This window comes from Canis lupus, chromosome 34 (genome assembly GCF_011100685.1).
Source record: "Canis lupus familiaris isolate Mischka breed German Shepherd chromosome 34, alternate assembly UU_Cfam_GSD_1.0, whole genome shotgun sequence".
In the NCBI taxonomy this organism is placed as follows: Eukaryota; Metazoa; Chordata; class Mammalia; order Carnivora; family Canidae; genus Canis; species Canis lupus.
Genome location: NC_049255.1, coordinates 13,240,846 through 13,259,377, shown reverse-complemented (window position 1 = coordinate 13,259,377; position 18,532 = coordinate 13,240,846). Strand labels below are relative to the sequence as shown.

Below are 18,532 nucleotides of genomic sequence, written 5' to 3'. Positions count from 1 at the left end.
AGTTCTTTTAAGGGATAATGAGCCCTCAGACAAAAACAGCAGAATAGAGAGGACAGGATGGACTTCAGAGCCATCTGAGAGGTCCAGATAACTAGCCATGGAATGAAAGCAGAATCCAAAAGCTTTCCAGGTCTCTAGAATTCAAGACAAAGGATAACTCTAAGAAAGAGGATTATTCACTGAGTCTGGGCACAATGAGCTTGAGGGACTGTGAGGTATTCAAGTAGAAAAAGCCAGGTTAGAGTCAGATGGTCAGATCTTTGGCTCTGGAGAGACACTGATTAGGAAGTCAGTTCAGAGACAATGGTTAAACAAGGAAGCAGACAACACCTATGATGAAAAGCAGCTTCTGGAGAAAGATGATCAAAGGGCACCCGAAGAAGTACGGATATTTAAGGAGTAAGTGAATGAAGAGATGCTAGTGAGACAAAGTCACAAAAGGCAGCCTGAAAAACAGGAGGAAGGCAGGAGAATGGTGCCAAAGAAAGCAGGAGAGGAACAGAGTCAAGAGGAAAATAAGTTCAAATATTCAAAAAAGCCAAGTAAAATCAGGGCTGAAACATATCCACCAAGTGTGACAATTCAGCAGTCACTGCATCCCTGGCAGTTTTAGTGGATTAGCGGGAAGACTGACCCAATGGCAATGCTGAACTTCCAGCGAGATATATTAGAGACAATGAGAACAGGAAAACACGTTTATTAAGGGATGGGATGACCAAAGGAGGACACAAATCACAGGGACAGTCTTGTGGTATGTTTTCTTTTAAGGTGGGAGGAAACAGCCAAAAGAGGGAGATGTTGAAGAAAAGGGAGTTAAGGAAAAAGCAAGTTTCCAAGGAGGAAACGGAGCTGTGAGGACAGAAAGAATATAGCTTTCTGCTGGGATGTGGAAACCAGATGCAATGCCTCCCAGGAGGCAAGACAGGAGGTCAGGAAGATGCTGTCCAAGGTTCCTGTTTTCTCAAGTAAAAGTACAGTCAAATCATTTTCTGAGGATGATGAGGGAGGCCTTGGTAGCACTCTGAGGGCTGCATCCAGAGTCTGGAGTGGGAGAAGCTTCAGGCTCCAGTGAGTGGGCCTAGCAGAAGGGGGAAGGCCAGGAGTTTGACATGGTTCCAGACCACAGTGGTGTGAAGTTGCTCGCCAAGAGCACTCGGAAGCCAGGATGACGCTGAAGGAATAACTAGCTGGAGCTCTGGGAACAGTTAAGGAGGCAAGACGAGGGGATAAGGGTCCCATGAGGGCACTGGTGGCAAGACAATGTTTCAAGTCCTGAGAAGCAGTCTCAACAAACAGGGGAAGTGGCCACCCACAAATTGCAAGGAGGGAGAACAGCAGAATAAAATCAGAATAAATGAGAGCTAAACTGAGAGAAAGTTGTGGTCAGAGAGTGAAATATTTAACTGAAAAGCTCAGATCAGAGCTAACCACACAAGAGTATCAGCATTCTGCGATTTTACCACAATCTTTGTGAGCAAGTTATCTCAAGCCGCTTAGCCTTGGTTTCATTTCCTACTCCCAACACTATCCTAAAACTTCATCATTTTACACTAAGACATATGTCTTGACAGAGTGGACCTCACAAGAATTGCTAGGTCCCACATAACAGTAGCAGTGAATGTAAATCATGTACTATCAAGCCAACATTAGATTATTTTAAAGCTAATCGTTGAGTTGATGGTTTATCTGACCTCCTGGCCTTTCTTCCTCCTCTTCCTCCTACTCTGCCCACTGTGCAATTGGGAATCTCTCCTTTGTCTGGAACTTAAACAGAGAACATATTAGGTAGGCTAGGCAAACGATCAGATGAACTCCAAATCAGCATTGACTATTTAGAAGTTCCAACACAGTCTAAAAACTTTTAGGAGTGAAGTGTAAGCTGAATAGTATTGCTAAGTAAAAAAATCAATATTTTAAAATTAATAACATCCCCAAACATCAATAACCAATTAGAATACATGAAGAAGTAAAAGCAGTAACAATAGTTACAAAAATTACAAAGTACCTAAAAAAATTTTACAAAATACAAGCTCTTTTATTGACAATTATAAAATAGTATTGAAGGAGACAAAAGAGAACTGAATAAATAGAGAGGTATATTATTTTGAATACTCATTCAATAAATATTTATGAAGCACATACTATGTGCTTGGACTATCAAGTGCTGAGGACACAGAACTAAAAGAAGACAGGGACAGTTAAAAGTCCCTGCCTTCATGAAGCTTACTCGATGCTGTGGATTATAGACTAATCTCCAAATTCAATGTGATTGTGATCAAAATCTCAACAGGATTTTTTAAACTAGGTGAACCGACTCTAAAATCTACATAGAAAAAGGAATATCTAAATCCAGGGAAGTTCTGGAAAAAGTGCTTGCACTACCAGATATCAAGGCTTGCTGCACCAATGCAGACACAGAAAAATAAGATCAACAGAAAAGAATTGAGAGCCCCAAAATACACCCGAGTATGAATGACAGGTTAAACTATGACAAAAAGATAGTACTATAAATCATTGAGAAAGACTGCACTACTCTAGGAATAGCAGAACAACTGGTTACCAGTAAGGGAAATTTTAAAAAATAGATTTCCATTCTTCATACAAATACAAGAATAAATTATAAATGGATTAAAGTCCAAAAATGTTAAAACACACATATACTCATGCAAACACACATGCACTTCAAAAACAAAAGTATTAAAAGAAATATCATTATGACCTTGAATTGGGAAACAATTTCTTAGATGAGATACAAAAGGCATAATTCATAAAAGTTTAATTAATCTAACATCAGATTCAAAACTTCTGTACACAATAATTCATAAATGAAGCAAAAAGTCAAGCCACAGACTTTAAGAAAATAGGAAAATCAGAGAAGAGAAAACTAGGATGGCCAATGGACATATATGAAGATGTTTAACCCTTGCAGAAGGAAATGCCAATTATTTTAGATGCCGCTCCACAACCATTTGATTAGGAAAAATAAAAAATCTGACCAAATGTTGGTGAGGATGTGGGAAAACAGGAATCTGTAATCAATGCAGATAGGAGTATAAATTGATGCCACCACACTGGGGGAGAATTTGGCAATACCTAGCCAAAATGAAGATAAGTATTCCCACAAGCAAGCAAAAAAAAAAAAAAAAATCAGAATGTTCATCAATAGGACAAGAGAATTAACAAATGACAAGGTACTCATTAGAAGGAATGACAAATAATAAAATGAATTAAGTACATTGAAATGCATTGCAACATGAACAGATTTCAAGAACAATATGAAAAGGGGAAGCTCTACACAGAATTACACGTAACAGTAAGATAGTATTTATCTATATCTTTAAAACACATAAAGTCCTTCTACATATCATGACTATCCACAAATATTTTTACATAAATAAAATATAATGACTACATAGGAATAAGAATAAATTCGCAGCCATGGTTACTACTGAGGAGGGAAACAAAAGGGACTTGAGCTCTCAGGAGAGGTCTTTCTCTTGCTCAAAAAAAAAAAAATCTGAAGCAAAAATATCCAAATATTTTTTATTTCTGATTTTAGAATTCCTGACATGACTTTGTGTACTTGTCTGTATTTTTTACTTAATTTTTCTTCATTCAGTCGACTCATGTATTGTTAATACTAACTAGAAATTCAGAGGAAAGGAAAAATTAAACTGGGTAAGGTAGGGTGTGGGCAAACATGAACTTCTGCAAACGGTCATGTTTTTGTTTCCTATCATCAAAGGGAATCAGTAGTCACGTGGGCAAAGTAAAACTTCCATGTGCTAAGCCACACCACAGCAACCGTAAGGGAAAGGTATCAAGGCTGGTTCTCCCAACGTGTATCTCACCTCTCGCACATGTCTCTTCAGGTGCATGTATACACTCTGTCCAGTTTTTCGAAAATGTCTTTCAACATGTTCCCTTCCAAAGGCCAAAAATGTATTCATGCATACATAGAGTCCACCTTCAGAATTCTAGGAGAAAGAGACAGGTTACAAAATTAGCCAAGAATACCTTGCAAAGTCATTTAGATACTGAAAAAGGGAAGGGAAGGAGGGTGAATGATGAAGACAAGGCCTAGCAAAAGGCCATCTGGCTGTCAAAGGCCCTTACGATGACCCTCCAGGGCTCCATTCCACCTACAGTAGCGGCTCCGGCCCCCATCCTGGGTTCCAGGTGCTCCCGGACACGTGCACACAATCTCCCAGTTGGGGGGAGAGCCTCAAAGGCCCTAGGAAATAAACATGCTTGTCTTGACTCTCCAAAACTGGGGTAAAGGATAATAAAGCAAAGAAATTTGGCAAGTGATCCAACTACCACCACTGCAATGGTTTATCAATCATTTTTCCTCATGGATCAGTGTAAGTCTCTAGGAAGATAAAGTTCTATATTCTTTTAGCAGGACAGGGTTCTTCGATTCAAACAGTTTCTTCCTTGGGTGATACATGCTATTTGATGGTACCCATTACTAAACTATGACAATTTAACAAATCAGTAATAACTTAATGAATAAATAATAAAGGATAGAGTCCTATAATAAGCCTCACTACATATTTTTGCATGCCCAATATGGGCCAGGCACTTCTCGTATGTTTTTTCTAATCCCGACAATACAGCAAGCTTACTATTATTGCCATTTTACAGATTAAAAAAAGAACTAAGGATGAGTCACTTGCCCAAGTTCACACAGCTTGGAAGAGTTAAATTAAATCTATTTCTCATTTTATCCTCCTATGCCACATTTCAAATATTATTTAATTACAGACATACTGGCACAATGAACAGTCAAGGATATTTTTCACATTTTATTTAAGATTTATTTATTTATTCATTCATTCATTCATTCATGAGAGACCCAGAGAGAGAAGCAGAGACATAGGCAGAGAGAGAAGCAGCCTCCCTACAGGGAGTCTGATGCGGACCTCGATCTCAGGACGCCAGGATCACAACCTGGGCCAAAGGGAGATGCTCAACCAAATGAGCCACCCAGGTGCTCCTTGTTCACATTTTAGATGCTTGATTTTCTATCCCAATTTTTTCTCTCATTTTGTTTAATATGCTTCTCTGTAAATTTTACCTATAAAATTAGTCATCCTTGGGGCACCTGGGTGGCTCAGTCAGTTAAGCATCTGACTCTTGATTTTGGCTCAGGTCACGTTCTCCTTAAGATCTTGCCCCGTGGGCAGCCCCACTGGCGCAGCGGTTTAGCACCGCCTGCAGCCCAGGGTGTGATCCTAGAGACCCTGGATCGAGTCCCACGTCGGGCTCTCTGCATGGAGCCTGCTTTTCCCTCTGCCTGTGTCTCTGCTACTTCTCTCTCTCTCTCTGCATCTCTATGAATAAATAAATAAAAAATAAAAATAAAAAAAAAGATCTTGCCCCGCATTGGGCTCCATACTCAGTGCAGTCTACTTGAGATTCTCTCCCTCTCCTCCTCCCCATCCCCCTTCAAATAAGTAACTAAAATCTTTAAAATTAGCCATCGTTTCCTCAATGAAAGTGGATTTTAATTAAGCTTTTATCATTCTCACCCCAACAAACAATTTATAAACAGAATTTTTTTTTTAAATCTGTCAGAATTGGGACGCTGGGGTGGCCCAGTGGGTGAGCGTCTGCCTTTGGCTCAGGTCATGATCCACGGTCCTGGAATTGAGTCCCCACAGGGAGCCTGGTTCTCCCTCTGCCTGTGTCTCTGCCTCTCTCTCTGTGTCTCTCATAAATAAATAAAGTCTTTAAAAAAAGATCTGTCTGAACTGCCAATAAGCACTTATCAAAATTCCTTACGTTTTAGTAAAGCACACATTCAACATCAAAACAGGCACTGATGCTCACTACAAATATATGAAAAACAATTTTTAAGTTCCAATAACTCAAGATTGTATATTTTTTTAATTTCTAATAAAATCCTCCAACATGGTATCTATGGTTTTATAAACCAGACATAAAGAAGCCTTACCACAATGAGGTTATTACAACAGCGTTAGTTCAGATATGTGCCTATTATTGTAGCAAATACATTGCATAAATCAAGAAAAAGAAAAAACCATAAAGATTACAAAGAAATAGGTAAAATTGTCTCAATTTGCTGATAATATTATATAGTCTATAGGGAAAATCCTTAAAAAACTACTAACTAGTAACACTAACAAATCTAGCAAGGTCACGGAATACAGATTCATGGGAAAAAATCAATTTCAATTTTCTACTCTGGCAGCAAGCATCTTGCAAATGAAATTTTTAAAACTTGACTATAAAATAGCATCCAGAAAACTCAGTTATTCAGCTTATGCTTCTGGATAACTTTTTCTCTTTGAATGAGATCATTTGAATAAAATTAGAAAAGTTTTTCAACTAGAGGCAACATACTATATTCATTTGATCAACAGATTAAATCCTTCTTTCAAAAAAATGTTTTAGGGCAGCCCCGGTGGTGCAGCGGTTTAGCACCGCCTGCAGCCCAGGGCGTGATCCTGGAGATTCTGGATCGAGTCCCACGTCAGGCTCCCAGCGTGGAGCCTGCTTCTCCCTCTGCCTGTGTCTCTGCGCCTCTCTATGAATTAAAAAAAAAAAAAAAAAAAGATGTTTTTAAATACACATGTTTTTTGCATAGTTATAACCCTTAAAAAACTTGCATCATTAGGTCAGTTATTCATTAGGCCCAGTAAATTGAGCACCATATGTTGTGATTTTAAAAAATAACATTCCCGTTCTCTTCCAATAAAATGTAATTCAATCAGAAAGACTTTAAACCAGAAGACATGCCAGGGAAAATATAAGATTTGTAGCCAGGGTCCTGAACTGCCATTAATTAGCTCTGTAGCCTAAGGCAGGTAGTCATTCAGTCTCTGAGCTTCAGTATTTTCCTTCATAAGCATTGCTGCACAATAATTCCCACCTCACGGGGTTGTGTTAAGTTCAAAGAGGGTGAGATACATTCTGTGCTGTAAAGCATTATGCAAACAATAGCAATTATTTATTATGAGCTACAGTTCTATGTACTACATGTATGTTCTGTTATCTCAATTATTTTATAATTGAGGGAAATAAGCAGAAGGAGGAAAACAATCAGTCTGACAGCCACACAGGCTGGGGGCAACAAATATTAATCTATCAGAAAAATATATTAAGCAACTAGTGAGAGAACCAAGAAATTACCAAGTGGAAGAAGAAAACTGTTCAAGTATAGCATTTTTCTGGAGAAAAATACAATATAATGCAAGAGTTTATAAAGTAATCCCTAAAATAATTGTAAAGTCTTTGCTAATTTCCTTGCCAAGAGTTTCTGACTTATTAGGGAATTTGATAAAAATTTAATATACCCCAAACATTCATTCTCAATTTCTGGAGTCACCTGACATTGTCACAAAGTCCATAATCTGAGAGGAAAATGCTTTATTTTATTTTATTTAAATCCTTTTGGCATCAAAGATCATCATTTTGTCTTCAGATACAAGCCTGACCTGTGACTGACCTATGTGTATCACCCCCACACTGCCTCCCTTGGCTCTCAGGTCTTTTTTTTTTTTTTTAAGATTTTATTTATTTATTCATGAGACATAGAGAGAGAGAGAGAGAGGCAGAGACACAGGCAGAGGGAGAAGCAGGTTCCATGCAGGGAGCCGGACGTGGGACTAGATCCCGGGCCTCCAGGATCACGCCCTAGGCTGAAGGCGGCGCTAAACCGCTGGGCCACTGGGGCTGCCCGGAAAATGCTTTAGCACTCAAAGGCAACTGGCCTCACTAGGGAAGGATTCTATTACAAACATCCTCGGGTCTCTTCCATCCTACACACGGCCGGCCTCTGAAGCAGCGGCTCTGAGATGGGGGCACTGCCCACAGGACTTGCTAGCCGTACCAAAACTTCAGGACACTGAGACACAAATCCCTTTAAAAGCTACCCCATATAGAACAAGCACACACTTCAGTCTAACGACCCATGCCTTCTTCCCTCTTGCCTTAGTAATATCTAAATATTGGTCCTATAAAACTTTCTTTCAAAGGCAGTACTCCATGCATGTGCTCTGAACAGCTTCTTTCACTCATGAGGACAAGTCTATGCTGACAAGTCTATCTCTCCTGATTCTTTTGTTTGACAGCCTGGGATCAGAGCCAAGCTCTTAGTTTAGAACCCTCAACCTCATGCTCTTGTTAACCAGCCACATTCCCACTAAGACTACTGTTCTGGAAAATCTGTAAAACCCTTGCCTTCCTGTGGCCAAAAGGGCAGCCACAAAATGGGGCAGGACCTTCTTTTGTATAAGCATTGCGCTAAAATCGCAGAAACCAGGATCATACCTTGGTTTCTGTAATGATGTTAGCAGACTAACATAAGAAGAAAAGTAACTGCATTAGAGTCTAAAGACTGGAGTGAACCTCTCTCTCTTAGTGTCCAGTGTCCTTTGTCTTAAGGCATGATGCACTATGTCTTTAGAAAAATATTAAAATAGGGATTATCTGAGTGGCTCAGTCGGTTGAGAATCAGACACTTGACTTCAGCTCCGGTCATGATGGCACACATGGTCATGAGATCAAGCCCCACATCAAGCTCCAAATTCAGCTCAGAGTCTGCCTGAGATTCTCTCTCCCTCTCCCTCTGCCCCTCCCCCACTCCCATCTCACTCATTCGCTCTCCCTTTCTAAAAATAATTTTTAAAATTTCAAGAGAGAAATAATGCAGGTTAGAAAACTACCAATTGACAGTGAAATACAATTCAAAGAATAAGAGGGAAGAATATAAAATAATGTTTTTCTCAGGTGATAGAGTCTACCTTCAGAATTCTAGGAGAAAGAGACAGGTTACAAAATTAGCTGAGAATAATTTCGGCTAATTATTTGAAAAAGCACTCTTTTTCAAATTACGACAGGTCACAAATGAAATCCAGATATATCACAGTTATTTTTTTAAATAAATAGTAGCCTACACATGAAGATTCCAAAAATATATTCATTGTATGGTAACTGCTTGATATATGGCAAACCACAAGAAACACAAAAATGGGGAGAAATCACTAATAAAAGTTATTGGGACAGTTAGGCATCAGTATATAATAAAATTAATCTGATCTACATCTTATACCAAACCCCGGAATAAGGTGTTTAGAGAGCTCTAAGAGATAAGCATCTAAAAAACTAGAAAAGAGCAGAATAGCATATTTATCTCACTTAGGAAGGGGAAAATAATTTCTGGCCAAGAAAAGATAAAATGGAGAGATGGTGTGGTTAGGTATAAAAATGTAAACACTGATGAACAAGTTTTACACCACAAAACATAATAAAACAAATAGAAAACCAGTCACAACAGAACGAGGAATGATGTAAAGTACAATGAAGAAAAGTTTATATCCAAACTATGTGAAAACTGATAAAATTACAGGATGTCAACATTCAGGTTCAACTTGGTAAGTTCTTCTTTTAAGATCATTTAGTTTTAATTGTGAGAAAATATTAAAATCAAACATCACCTTCTCCCTAAAACTATCTCAAGGCAAGTATATGTCTACTAAACTGCCAAAAGTATTAAAATTACCAAGCCTGAAGCCACAGAGAAAACCTGTATGTGTACTCTCACAATATAAATTGGTTCCATCTTTCTAGAGATCAATAGAACTATGACCCTTTGACACAATATTTCTCCTTTGGGTAAAGACTGCGGGAATCCAAAAGAAAGAGGGGGGAAAAAGCCTAATTTGCACAAAAATATTCAAAAATGCACTATTTATAATAGGAAAAAGAGCTCCCAAAACAGAAGAGCTAAGGACCTGTGGCATACAAACACAACAAAATACAGTAACATTCTTTTTCTTTTTTTTCTCTTTTTTCAAGACTATTTTTAAAATTCAGTTAGTACACATATGGCGTAGTATTAGTTTCAGGAGTAGAATTTAGTGAATTATTAGTTGCATATAACAGTGCTCATTACATCACATGCCCTCTTTAAATGCCCATCACCCAGGTTACCCCATCCCCTCACCCTCCTTCCCTCCAGCAACCCTCAGTTTGTTTCTTATATTTAAGGGTCTCTTAAATGGTTTGCCTCTCCCTGTCTTTATCTTATTTTTTCTTCCCTTCTCCTATGTTCATCTGTTTTATTTCTTAAATTCCACATACGAGTGAAATCATGTAATATTTGTCTTTCTCTGACTTATTTTGCTTAGTATAATAAGTTCCTTCCATGTCATTGCAAATGGCAAGATTTCATTCTTTTTGATGGCTGAGTAAATATTACGAATTATGTATTATATATGTATATAGAATGTAAGTATAGAATTGTATATAGTATGCACTAAAAATAATGTTCATAAAAAAACATGCTGATGACAAAGAGGAAAGAGAAGAGAAGAAAGTCTGATCATGACCAAGACCTGAAATGAAGCTGGAATGTGATCAATGGTTTTATATTTAAGTTCTTGACCTTGGGTCTCACAGCCTTACCTCCCATTATCTTCATGCTTGGTCCAAAGAAGTGTTTGTCAAACTACTATCATGAAGGATTAGATTGTTCTGTGTTGTGTTCCGTTTTGTTTTTGTTCATTAAGGAAACACACGTGACTCCACTGCGACTAGTCACTGGCTCCAGTTAAATGTGAACTTACTCCCACATGTTAAGTCCCTCAAAACCCAAACAGGTCTACATGCTGTTCAAACAAACTAATCTACTGCTTACACACTTGGATGTGGCTACAATGTCAAGTTGCTATGGAAATTTCTAAACGCTTACTCTCAATGTTTGTACTTCTCTCTTGGCACCAGTCAGCTGACCACACTTGAGTAGCACTAGCCTAGAGCTGGTGGTTGCCATGTCTATACCCCATTCTTAGAACTACCCAGGATCAGGCAGTTCTAAGAAAGTCTCATGGCCAAGAAAGTGTCACTTCAAGGATCTTCAGAGACATCAGGTCAGGCCTCAAGCCTTCTGAGTAGCCCACATCAAAACCAGCTACATACATCAATGCCTTCACAACTGAGCAAGCTCCCCAGATTCCAACCCTGTCCACTTGTCCACCTGCCAGCCTGCGCCCATGACCAATTCCCGTATCTCCTGACTCATCATCTTGGGCTGCTGGTCCTTAATCCCAAATCCACTTTTATACCATGACTGTTAGCATCTCATTCGCTGAAATCTGTAGCTGTGATAACTCATGCTTCCTTCATTTGAGGCCACCACATTCACACACTGAATCACACATTTGCTCCCTGAGGGCAGGGAAATCATGTCATGAGCATTACTAAATTCCAGCAACACTACCTGGTACAGAGCCAAACTGAAGAGACTTTCACAGACCGAGTGGCAGAGTTTGTGTAGTTACTTGCCATTCAGTAACACAGGACCTGATCCTCGGTGCCCTTCTGACCTGGATTTAAAACACTCCACAGGGAAGCCCCAGTGGCCCAGCGGTCTAGCACCACCTTCAGCCTGGGGTGTGATCCTGGAGACCCAGGATTGAGTCCCTACATCAGGCCCCCTACACGGAGCCTACTTCTCCCTCTGCCTGTGTCTCTAACTCTCTCTCTCTTTGTGTCTCTCATGAATACATAAGAAAATATTTTTAAAAATAAAAAAAAAAAAAAGAACACTCCATAGCACAGACTCCATTTCAAGGCTCTGACATAACTAAACAATGAGTATCATCAAGAGAAAACTGATGGCCATGCATAGAAAAACAGCCTCCAGCATGTGCAGGAACACCAGCTTTTCAGGTTTGTTCAGCTAAAGTCAGGGTCTCAGCAGCTTGGACACTTGAACCTTGTGACCCCAGTTCCCCTACTTTCTGTAACCAAGCCAGGCTCACTGGTTCTTCTGGACAGTGGTTGCCACATCCACACCCCATCCCACCTTAGACCCTATCTGGCTCCTACTTCCAGAGGCCACCCAGCCCAGAATGGCCAGCATGCACTTCTCGGCATGTTCTTAGCTAAATAAGATTCTAATTACCATTTTCGTGATGCCCTAAACAGAAACTTGACAAACTTGGAAACCTGAAATCACAAGGAAGCCAAGAAATACTACTCTGGGCTTCTCTAACGCTCTATAATGGTCCGCAAGACAATTTCTCCCACCTCACAATCAAGCCACGAGAGAGGAGCAGCATTAGAAGCCCACGCATTGCTTAACCCCACTCCTCAAAGCATTTCTATATAAATATGATATACACATAGCTGTGCATTTATTACTTTACATTGTATTTCCTACATAGTATTGAGAAGTAACATCAAAGACAAAGCTACCTTTTTTTTTATACTGCTGACTTTTAAAATAATATTGAAACTGAGGCGAATATAAAGGTCAAGGTTACATGTTTTCAGAATAGCAAGTGAACAGTCATTTTAAATAAAAATACACCACATTGTCAATCAGTAGGTGTTCAGAGAACTTTGTTTACGATGGTGTGTTCTTGGAGACTGGCCTCCGCTGGAAGACAGGAAGGCAGAGCGAGCATGTGTGAGCAGTGCACTCAGGAAACAGAGTCGCTGCGTAACACTTGTTTTTATAACCACAGAACAGTGTGGAAAACAAGTGGTCATTGCCGCAAAGAGAAACATGATGTAGGTAGATGGAGTCACAACAAATCCACGTCCAGAACAAATTACATACTAACACCCAGGAAGACTGTGACTCACACACTCATGCAAAAGTGAGAGGAAAGGGACAAGAACACAGTATTTTCTAAAACACTGAGTTTTAAAAAAAGGAAAAAAAAAAAAAAGAAATTAACTGAATTAGCTACTTGTAACAGCGAAAGGAAATCACCTGAATGCACAAGAACAGATTTCTTTACTAATTTATGGTACATCCATGAACTATAATACTCTCCAGGGGAATCCCTGGGTGGCGCAGCGGTTTAGCGCCTGCCTTTGGCCCAGGGCGCGATCCTGGAGACCCGGGATCGAGTCCCACGTCGGGCTCCCAGTGCATGGAGCCTGTTTCTCCCTCTGCCTATGTCTCCGCCTCTCTATCTCTGTGACTATCATAAATAAAAAAAATTTAAAAAAATACTCTCCAGCCATTTAAAATGTATTTGTAATGAGTATTTACTGATAGGAAAAGCTCTACATGGTATTTTTGAGTAAAAAAAGCAGGTAACAAAACAGCGCATACGACATTACAATATACACAATATGCATGCCCTGCACAACCTGTGATGTCATCTCAGCAGAGACATAATGTGGGACTGTTTTCTTCATGTTGTCTTTTATATTTTCTAATTTTCCTTCAGGAATATTGATTCATTTTTGAACAGTAAAAACCAGTAAAATTTTTCTTAACTAAATGCGTTTAGAACCAATTGTATGTATACATAACAGAACAAGCAATTGTTCAAAAGTTCCTTTCTCTTAACCCAAGCTTTCCTTAGGCTTTCGCAACCAACTTCATAGCTCTAAGGGGCTGGATATGCTTGATACCCACAGTAAAAGTGTGATCTGAAATAACTAAGATTATATCAAAATGTGTCGCTCGGGAAATTTGGGAACACACAAGTCAAAGAGGGGATAAAGAGTGTCATCTCGGGGAGACAGAGGAGAACGTGATGACAAGAGAGAATATAACAAAGCAAAGTCACTGTACCCCAGCCCGGGTAGATGCCATCCGTGGAGCAAGGGGATTAAGAGATCGTCCATGTGGAGTAGGAAAAAGCTACGAAAGAGAAAGAGGCTGTGATGTCTTCTCTGGCATTAGAGAAGTTGGTGGGGTGTGGGGCAGGAGGAGTTTAGTCAGCAGAGAGAGAGAAAGACAAGCACCATTGGTGCTGTCATGACATCCACATCCTGCTACAAGATCACTCGGGACTACCAGGGGGAACTATAGGGCGGGGGTCAAGAGAACATAGATAGATATGGTCACAAATCTATTATGCAGTCGAGACCCACGCTACCACTGGCCACATATGAATACTTAGCTCTAAATTAATTTAAATTAGGTTAAAAGTTTGGTTTCTCAAACACAATGGCCACATTGCAAGTACTTAATAGCCGCACATGTGGCTACAGGTTACCATATTGGACAGTGCAGATGCAGAACAATTCCATCACCATTGAAAGTTCTTTTAGATACCCCTTGTCTAGGGATGCCTGGGTGGCTCAGTGGTTAAGTGTCTGCCTTCGGCTCTGCTCATGATCCCAGGGTCCTGTGATCCAGTCCTGCTTCGGGCTCTCTGCATGGAGCCTGCTTCTCTTCCCTTTGCCTATGTCTCTGCCTCTCTATGTCTCTTATGAATAAATAAATAAAATCTTAAAAAAAAAAAAAAGAAGACACCCCTTGTCTAAACAGGGCAGGATGGTGGCTCAGCCTAGGGGATGTGGCAGGAAGTCAGGGAAGGGAACTCATAGCAGGGATGGAGAAACTTTAGCAGATGCAGGTTATAATTTTAGGATAGAGCCCCTGAGCAAAGAAAATGGATTAGATGTAGGAGTGTGTGGAAAAAGGGCAGAATCAAGGACAACTCCTGTTTTAACTCATTAGACTCGTAAGATTACCCACCTCTCTCTGCTCAACTCTTGCATTCATCAAGCAACCACCTGCCATTAACTCTACCTCTCAGGTACTTCCACAACTGAATGGCAGGTATAAATATTCCAATGACCAGACCACAGATCCCAAGTACATTCTGGCTTCTAGAGCAAAACAGACAAGAGTTTTTAAATGCAAAAATTAAGTAGAGGCAGATGGGAAGCAAGGGTGCAATAAGAAAGTAAAACAAGGCTCCAGATCAAGGGCAGCAAGCATGCAATCCTCAGAAAGGGGAAATATGATGAGGGGAAAGCAAAAAACAGGCTGGACAGCAAGGAAACACTCAAACAGCTCGCCAGTGGAACAAAACTTCCGGAATATAATATTCACAAAATCCAAAAACCTTGCTTCCAACAGCAAATCCACTGAAATAAAATTGTCCATCTAAACTAAGTAGAAAAACCAAATGCACATAATCCCAAGAGAGAGTGCAGGCTTCCCCACTAAGCATCCATAAATCATGCTCGTGGCCATGAAGTGTTAAGAAAAAATAGAAATGTTGAGGCAGTAATGATTCTCCCAGTTTGCTCCAACTTTGCCATTCCCTCTCTGCAGAGGGCTCCCAGGTATGCCTCAGAGCTGCTGCACAGCCAGCTCAGACAGCTAACGGCGGCACTGTCCAAACGGCCACATTTTGACACGCTATAAATTTACTGTTCCACCCATCCGTCATTTATGACCTTTTTTCCTAAGGATAAAACCACATCCTTGCTCTGGGTATTTGGAGCAATGAGGATGCTGTTCACCCAAACAGCTAGGGAAGGGTTTGGGTGAGGCAGGAGGAGCAGCTACTATACTGTTCAGAGGACAAATGAGCACAAAGAAAACCGTCGAGGGAGCACTGGGGCGAGCTCCTTCTGCAGTGCCAAACTGCAGCTACAATCCACGGAAGGAGCTCCCCACTTACATAGAAAAAGAGAAAAATGTGAAACCACCTTAGTCAAAGGTAAAAACTTTTTATAGTCATTTCTTCTCATTTTGAAAAACAGCTGGCTGGGCAGCCCGGGTGGCTCAGTGGTTTAGTGCCACCTTCGGCCCAGGGTGTGATCCTGGAGACCCAGGATCGAGTCTCACGTCGGGCTCCCTGCATGGAGCCTGCTTCTCCCTCTGCCTGTGTCTCTGCCTCTCTCTTTCTCTCTGTCTCTCTGTGTCCCTCATAAATGAAAGCTTAAAAAAAAATTAAATAAAGCAGAAAAAGAGCTGGTTTTCTTCAGGTTGCATTTCCCCTGGAAAACTATATTAAACATGAGGATTAGGTTTCCAGGCTAACCCATAAAAGCCCATAAGTACGAGTTGGATTTGACTCTGAATAATAGCCCTGAACAGAGATCCCCCCAAGGGGGCCAGCAAACACTCACACCCAAGGCTTCTGCTGCAGGGCGGAGCCTCATGCAGAATTACCAAGTACAGGAAGTCTCCCCTTGGCAGCCCCAAGACACTATAAACCCCATTTCACCTACCCCTCAAAAGGATCCTTCCCATTAAATCCCACTACAAAAAAATATAAAAATAAAAATAAATAAATCCCACTACAGAGGTGGATGGCATTAAGTGGGTTTAATGGGAAGCCATGATTTTAACAACCCCACAAGGAAGGTACTATGGAGGGAAAAACCAGGGCTCAGAGACATTCAGTGGAATTCCAACACCTGCTTAAGTCATACTGCTACTAAGCAGTGATGCGGGGGTGTGCACGGGGGTGCTCCTGGGGGTGTTCCCTCCCAGAAGCCAGGCCAGTCTGGCCCTCCGCATGCTGCCCCATGCAACTGAGAAGCAGATGTTGTTTTGGTGGCAGGAGCTAGGTGGGCAGCTGTTGGCAAGCACACGCCATCCCGGGGCTTGGGCCAAAGCGCAGTTTCCTCCTTTTTTACTAAGGCTGTTTCATTCCAGGAAAGCAGGAGGACAGGAAAAGGAGCCTCGCCACACAGGTAAGGAGCTGGCGCCAGGTGCTCTGCCAAGGTTTCCCGAAGGGGAGGAGAGAGGCTTTGGCAGGACCCACCAGCTCCACTTCCCAAGTCGGAAGGGCAGCTGGAGCCCCCAGAGGTGGCTGCTCCATGCTGACAGCTCCCCAACCAAATGCTGGCAGGCCCCCAAGGTGCTGGGCCCCCAAAGTGCTGGGCCTCCAAGGTGCTGGGCCCCCAGGCGCTGGCGAAGCAGCCGCAGGGTTTGGCGGCCCCCTCACGGACGTGTGGGCCCCAGGACACGGGGCCTACCTGCCGGGGCTGCTTCCACACCTTCAGGCTGGACATGGGCAGAACCTCTCCAAACGGCACCTCCAGAGGGGCAATTCAGCAGCTGTACCTACAGGATTTTTTTTTTTTTAAGATTTTATTTATTTATTCATGAGAGACATAGAAAGAGAGGCAGAGACACAGGTAGAGGGAGAAGCAGGCTCCATGCAGGGAGCCCGATATGGGATTCGATCCTGGGACGCCAGGATCATGCCCTGGGCCAAAGGCAGGCACTAAACCACTGAGCCACCCAGGGATCCCTACCTACAGGATTCAATGTGTGAGCCACTCTCACCCTTGCCCCTTGCCGACACCTCTCTCCTCCTGGCTGCTCCCTCCACCGATCCCACTAACACACCACCAAGCCTATTTCTAAGAAGTGCTGGGGACAGAGACCTCATGTCCAACTCACAGCTTTCAGCAACACCCAAAGAATTAACCAGGACCCAAAAAGCAATACTTGGTTTGATTAGGAGAAAGTTTTCATAATTGTGACTCATAAGAGCCACCAGCTTCTGGGCCGATCTCGCCCATGTGGTCAGTATGGGGCAGGATTTACTCTAGGAGTGATTGTATTTCATAAAACAGTAAAGGCTGCGTGTAATCCATCTATGACTATTTGTGCAACACGATTATCTTTTCAAATTTCTAATTCCGGGATGCCTGGGTGGCTCAGTGGTTGAGCATCTGCCTTTGGCTCAGGGCGTGATCCAGGGTCCCGGAATCGAGTCCCATATCGGGCTCCCTGAATGGAGCCTGCTTCTCCCTCTGCCTATGTCTCTGCCTCTCTGTGTGTCTCTCATGAACAAATAAATAAAATCTTAAAAAAAAAAATTCTAATTCCTGGAGGAAATGCCGCCCAGACCCCTGTCTGGGTTTCCCTATGATGCACTCACCCACCTGATTTGACCACCCCACCCTCCTTTATGCCCCTGATACACTGCATCTGCCACATTGCACACTGAGCTCCTCCCACTCCTCCATCCGCTGCACACTCTGCAGACTCAGCTGCACGGCATCTTTCATCAAAATGTCTACTGGGTTTATTCCCACCACTTCCCCAGCTCTAGGCCCACTGTCATCACCCTCATGAAAGCACCCCTCCCACAATACCACAAGAGCCCCAGCCCAATTCCTACTGGAGTTCTCTCCACCTCCCAACCGTAGTCCTCTTTCTGCTTCCAGGACAGCCACCCAAATAACCGCTGTCCTCACGCTGTTCTCTTGCTCCTGACCAGCCAGCCCATCGGCCTAACCTTACCAAGGCCGACACCTATAGCCCACAGAGGAGTTAGCCTTGCTTCCCAGTTGCCCAAGTAAATTCTCTCTTCCTCACATACATCCTAAGCTTGGTCTCACCTCCACGCCTCTGTCCCTTCCTCCCCTAAAACGCCACTTTTCCGATCCCATCCAGGGACCCAGACCAGTAACTTTTCTAGATTTTATTAATTATTCCTATCTGAAATCTCCATTCATACCCTGTAAGTGCCACACTGATTAAAACGTAATACTCTAAAAAAAATTAAATAAATAAATAAATAAATAGATAAATAGATAAATAAAATGTAATACTCTACAAGTGCTTCAAGGTCTCACCTCATGACACATCAGGGCTTAAGTCCCATACCAGTCTTCGAACTAGTCCCTGAATAAGCTACGTAACCTCTCTGACTCTGTTTCCTCTTCTGTAAAATAAGGCAACAAGAGTAATTATAATTTACAAGCCAATTACTATTGTAATTAAATGAGATGGTGTATATAAAGGTACCCGGTATCATGTCTGACTCCTAAC

General features: G+C 41.7%; 1 protein-coding gene and 1 non-coding gene across 4 annotated transcripts in view; one reads left to right on the top strand and one right to left on the bottom strand.

Annotated features, from left to right (window-relative positions):
- USP13 (ubiquitin specific peptidase 13) overlaps positions 1-18,532 on the bottom strand; it is a 117,179-nt gene that overhangs the window by 88,558 nt on the left and 10,089 nt on the right. Inside the window, exons 1-2 of one of the 3 annotated variants that reach the window (XM_038583434.1) lie at positions 16,723-16,773; positions 3,852-3,977 (exon numbers count right to left, since the gene is read on the bottom strand). In XM_038583434.1, coding sequence (XP_038439362.1) covers positions 3,852-3,977; positions 16,723-16,758 — 162 coding nt within the window. In that variant the 5' untranslated portion in view covers positions 16,759-16,773. Of the gene's footprint in view, positions 1-3,851; positions 3,978-10,434; positions 10,563-16,722; positions 16,774-18,532 lie in introns of those variants that run through there. The other 2 variants (XM_038583435.1, XM_038583433.1) reach the window with 2 other exon arrangements.
- Positions 8,248-8,428, top strand: LOC119867579. The gene has a single exon (XR_005384094.1). It is a non-coding gene; the product is annotated as a small nucleolar RNA SNORA81 (small nucleolar RNA).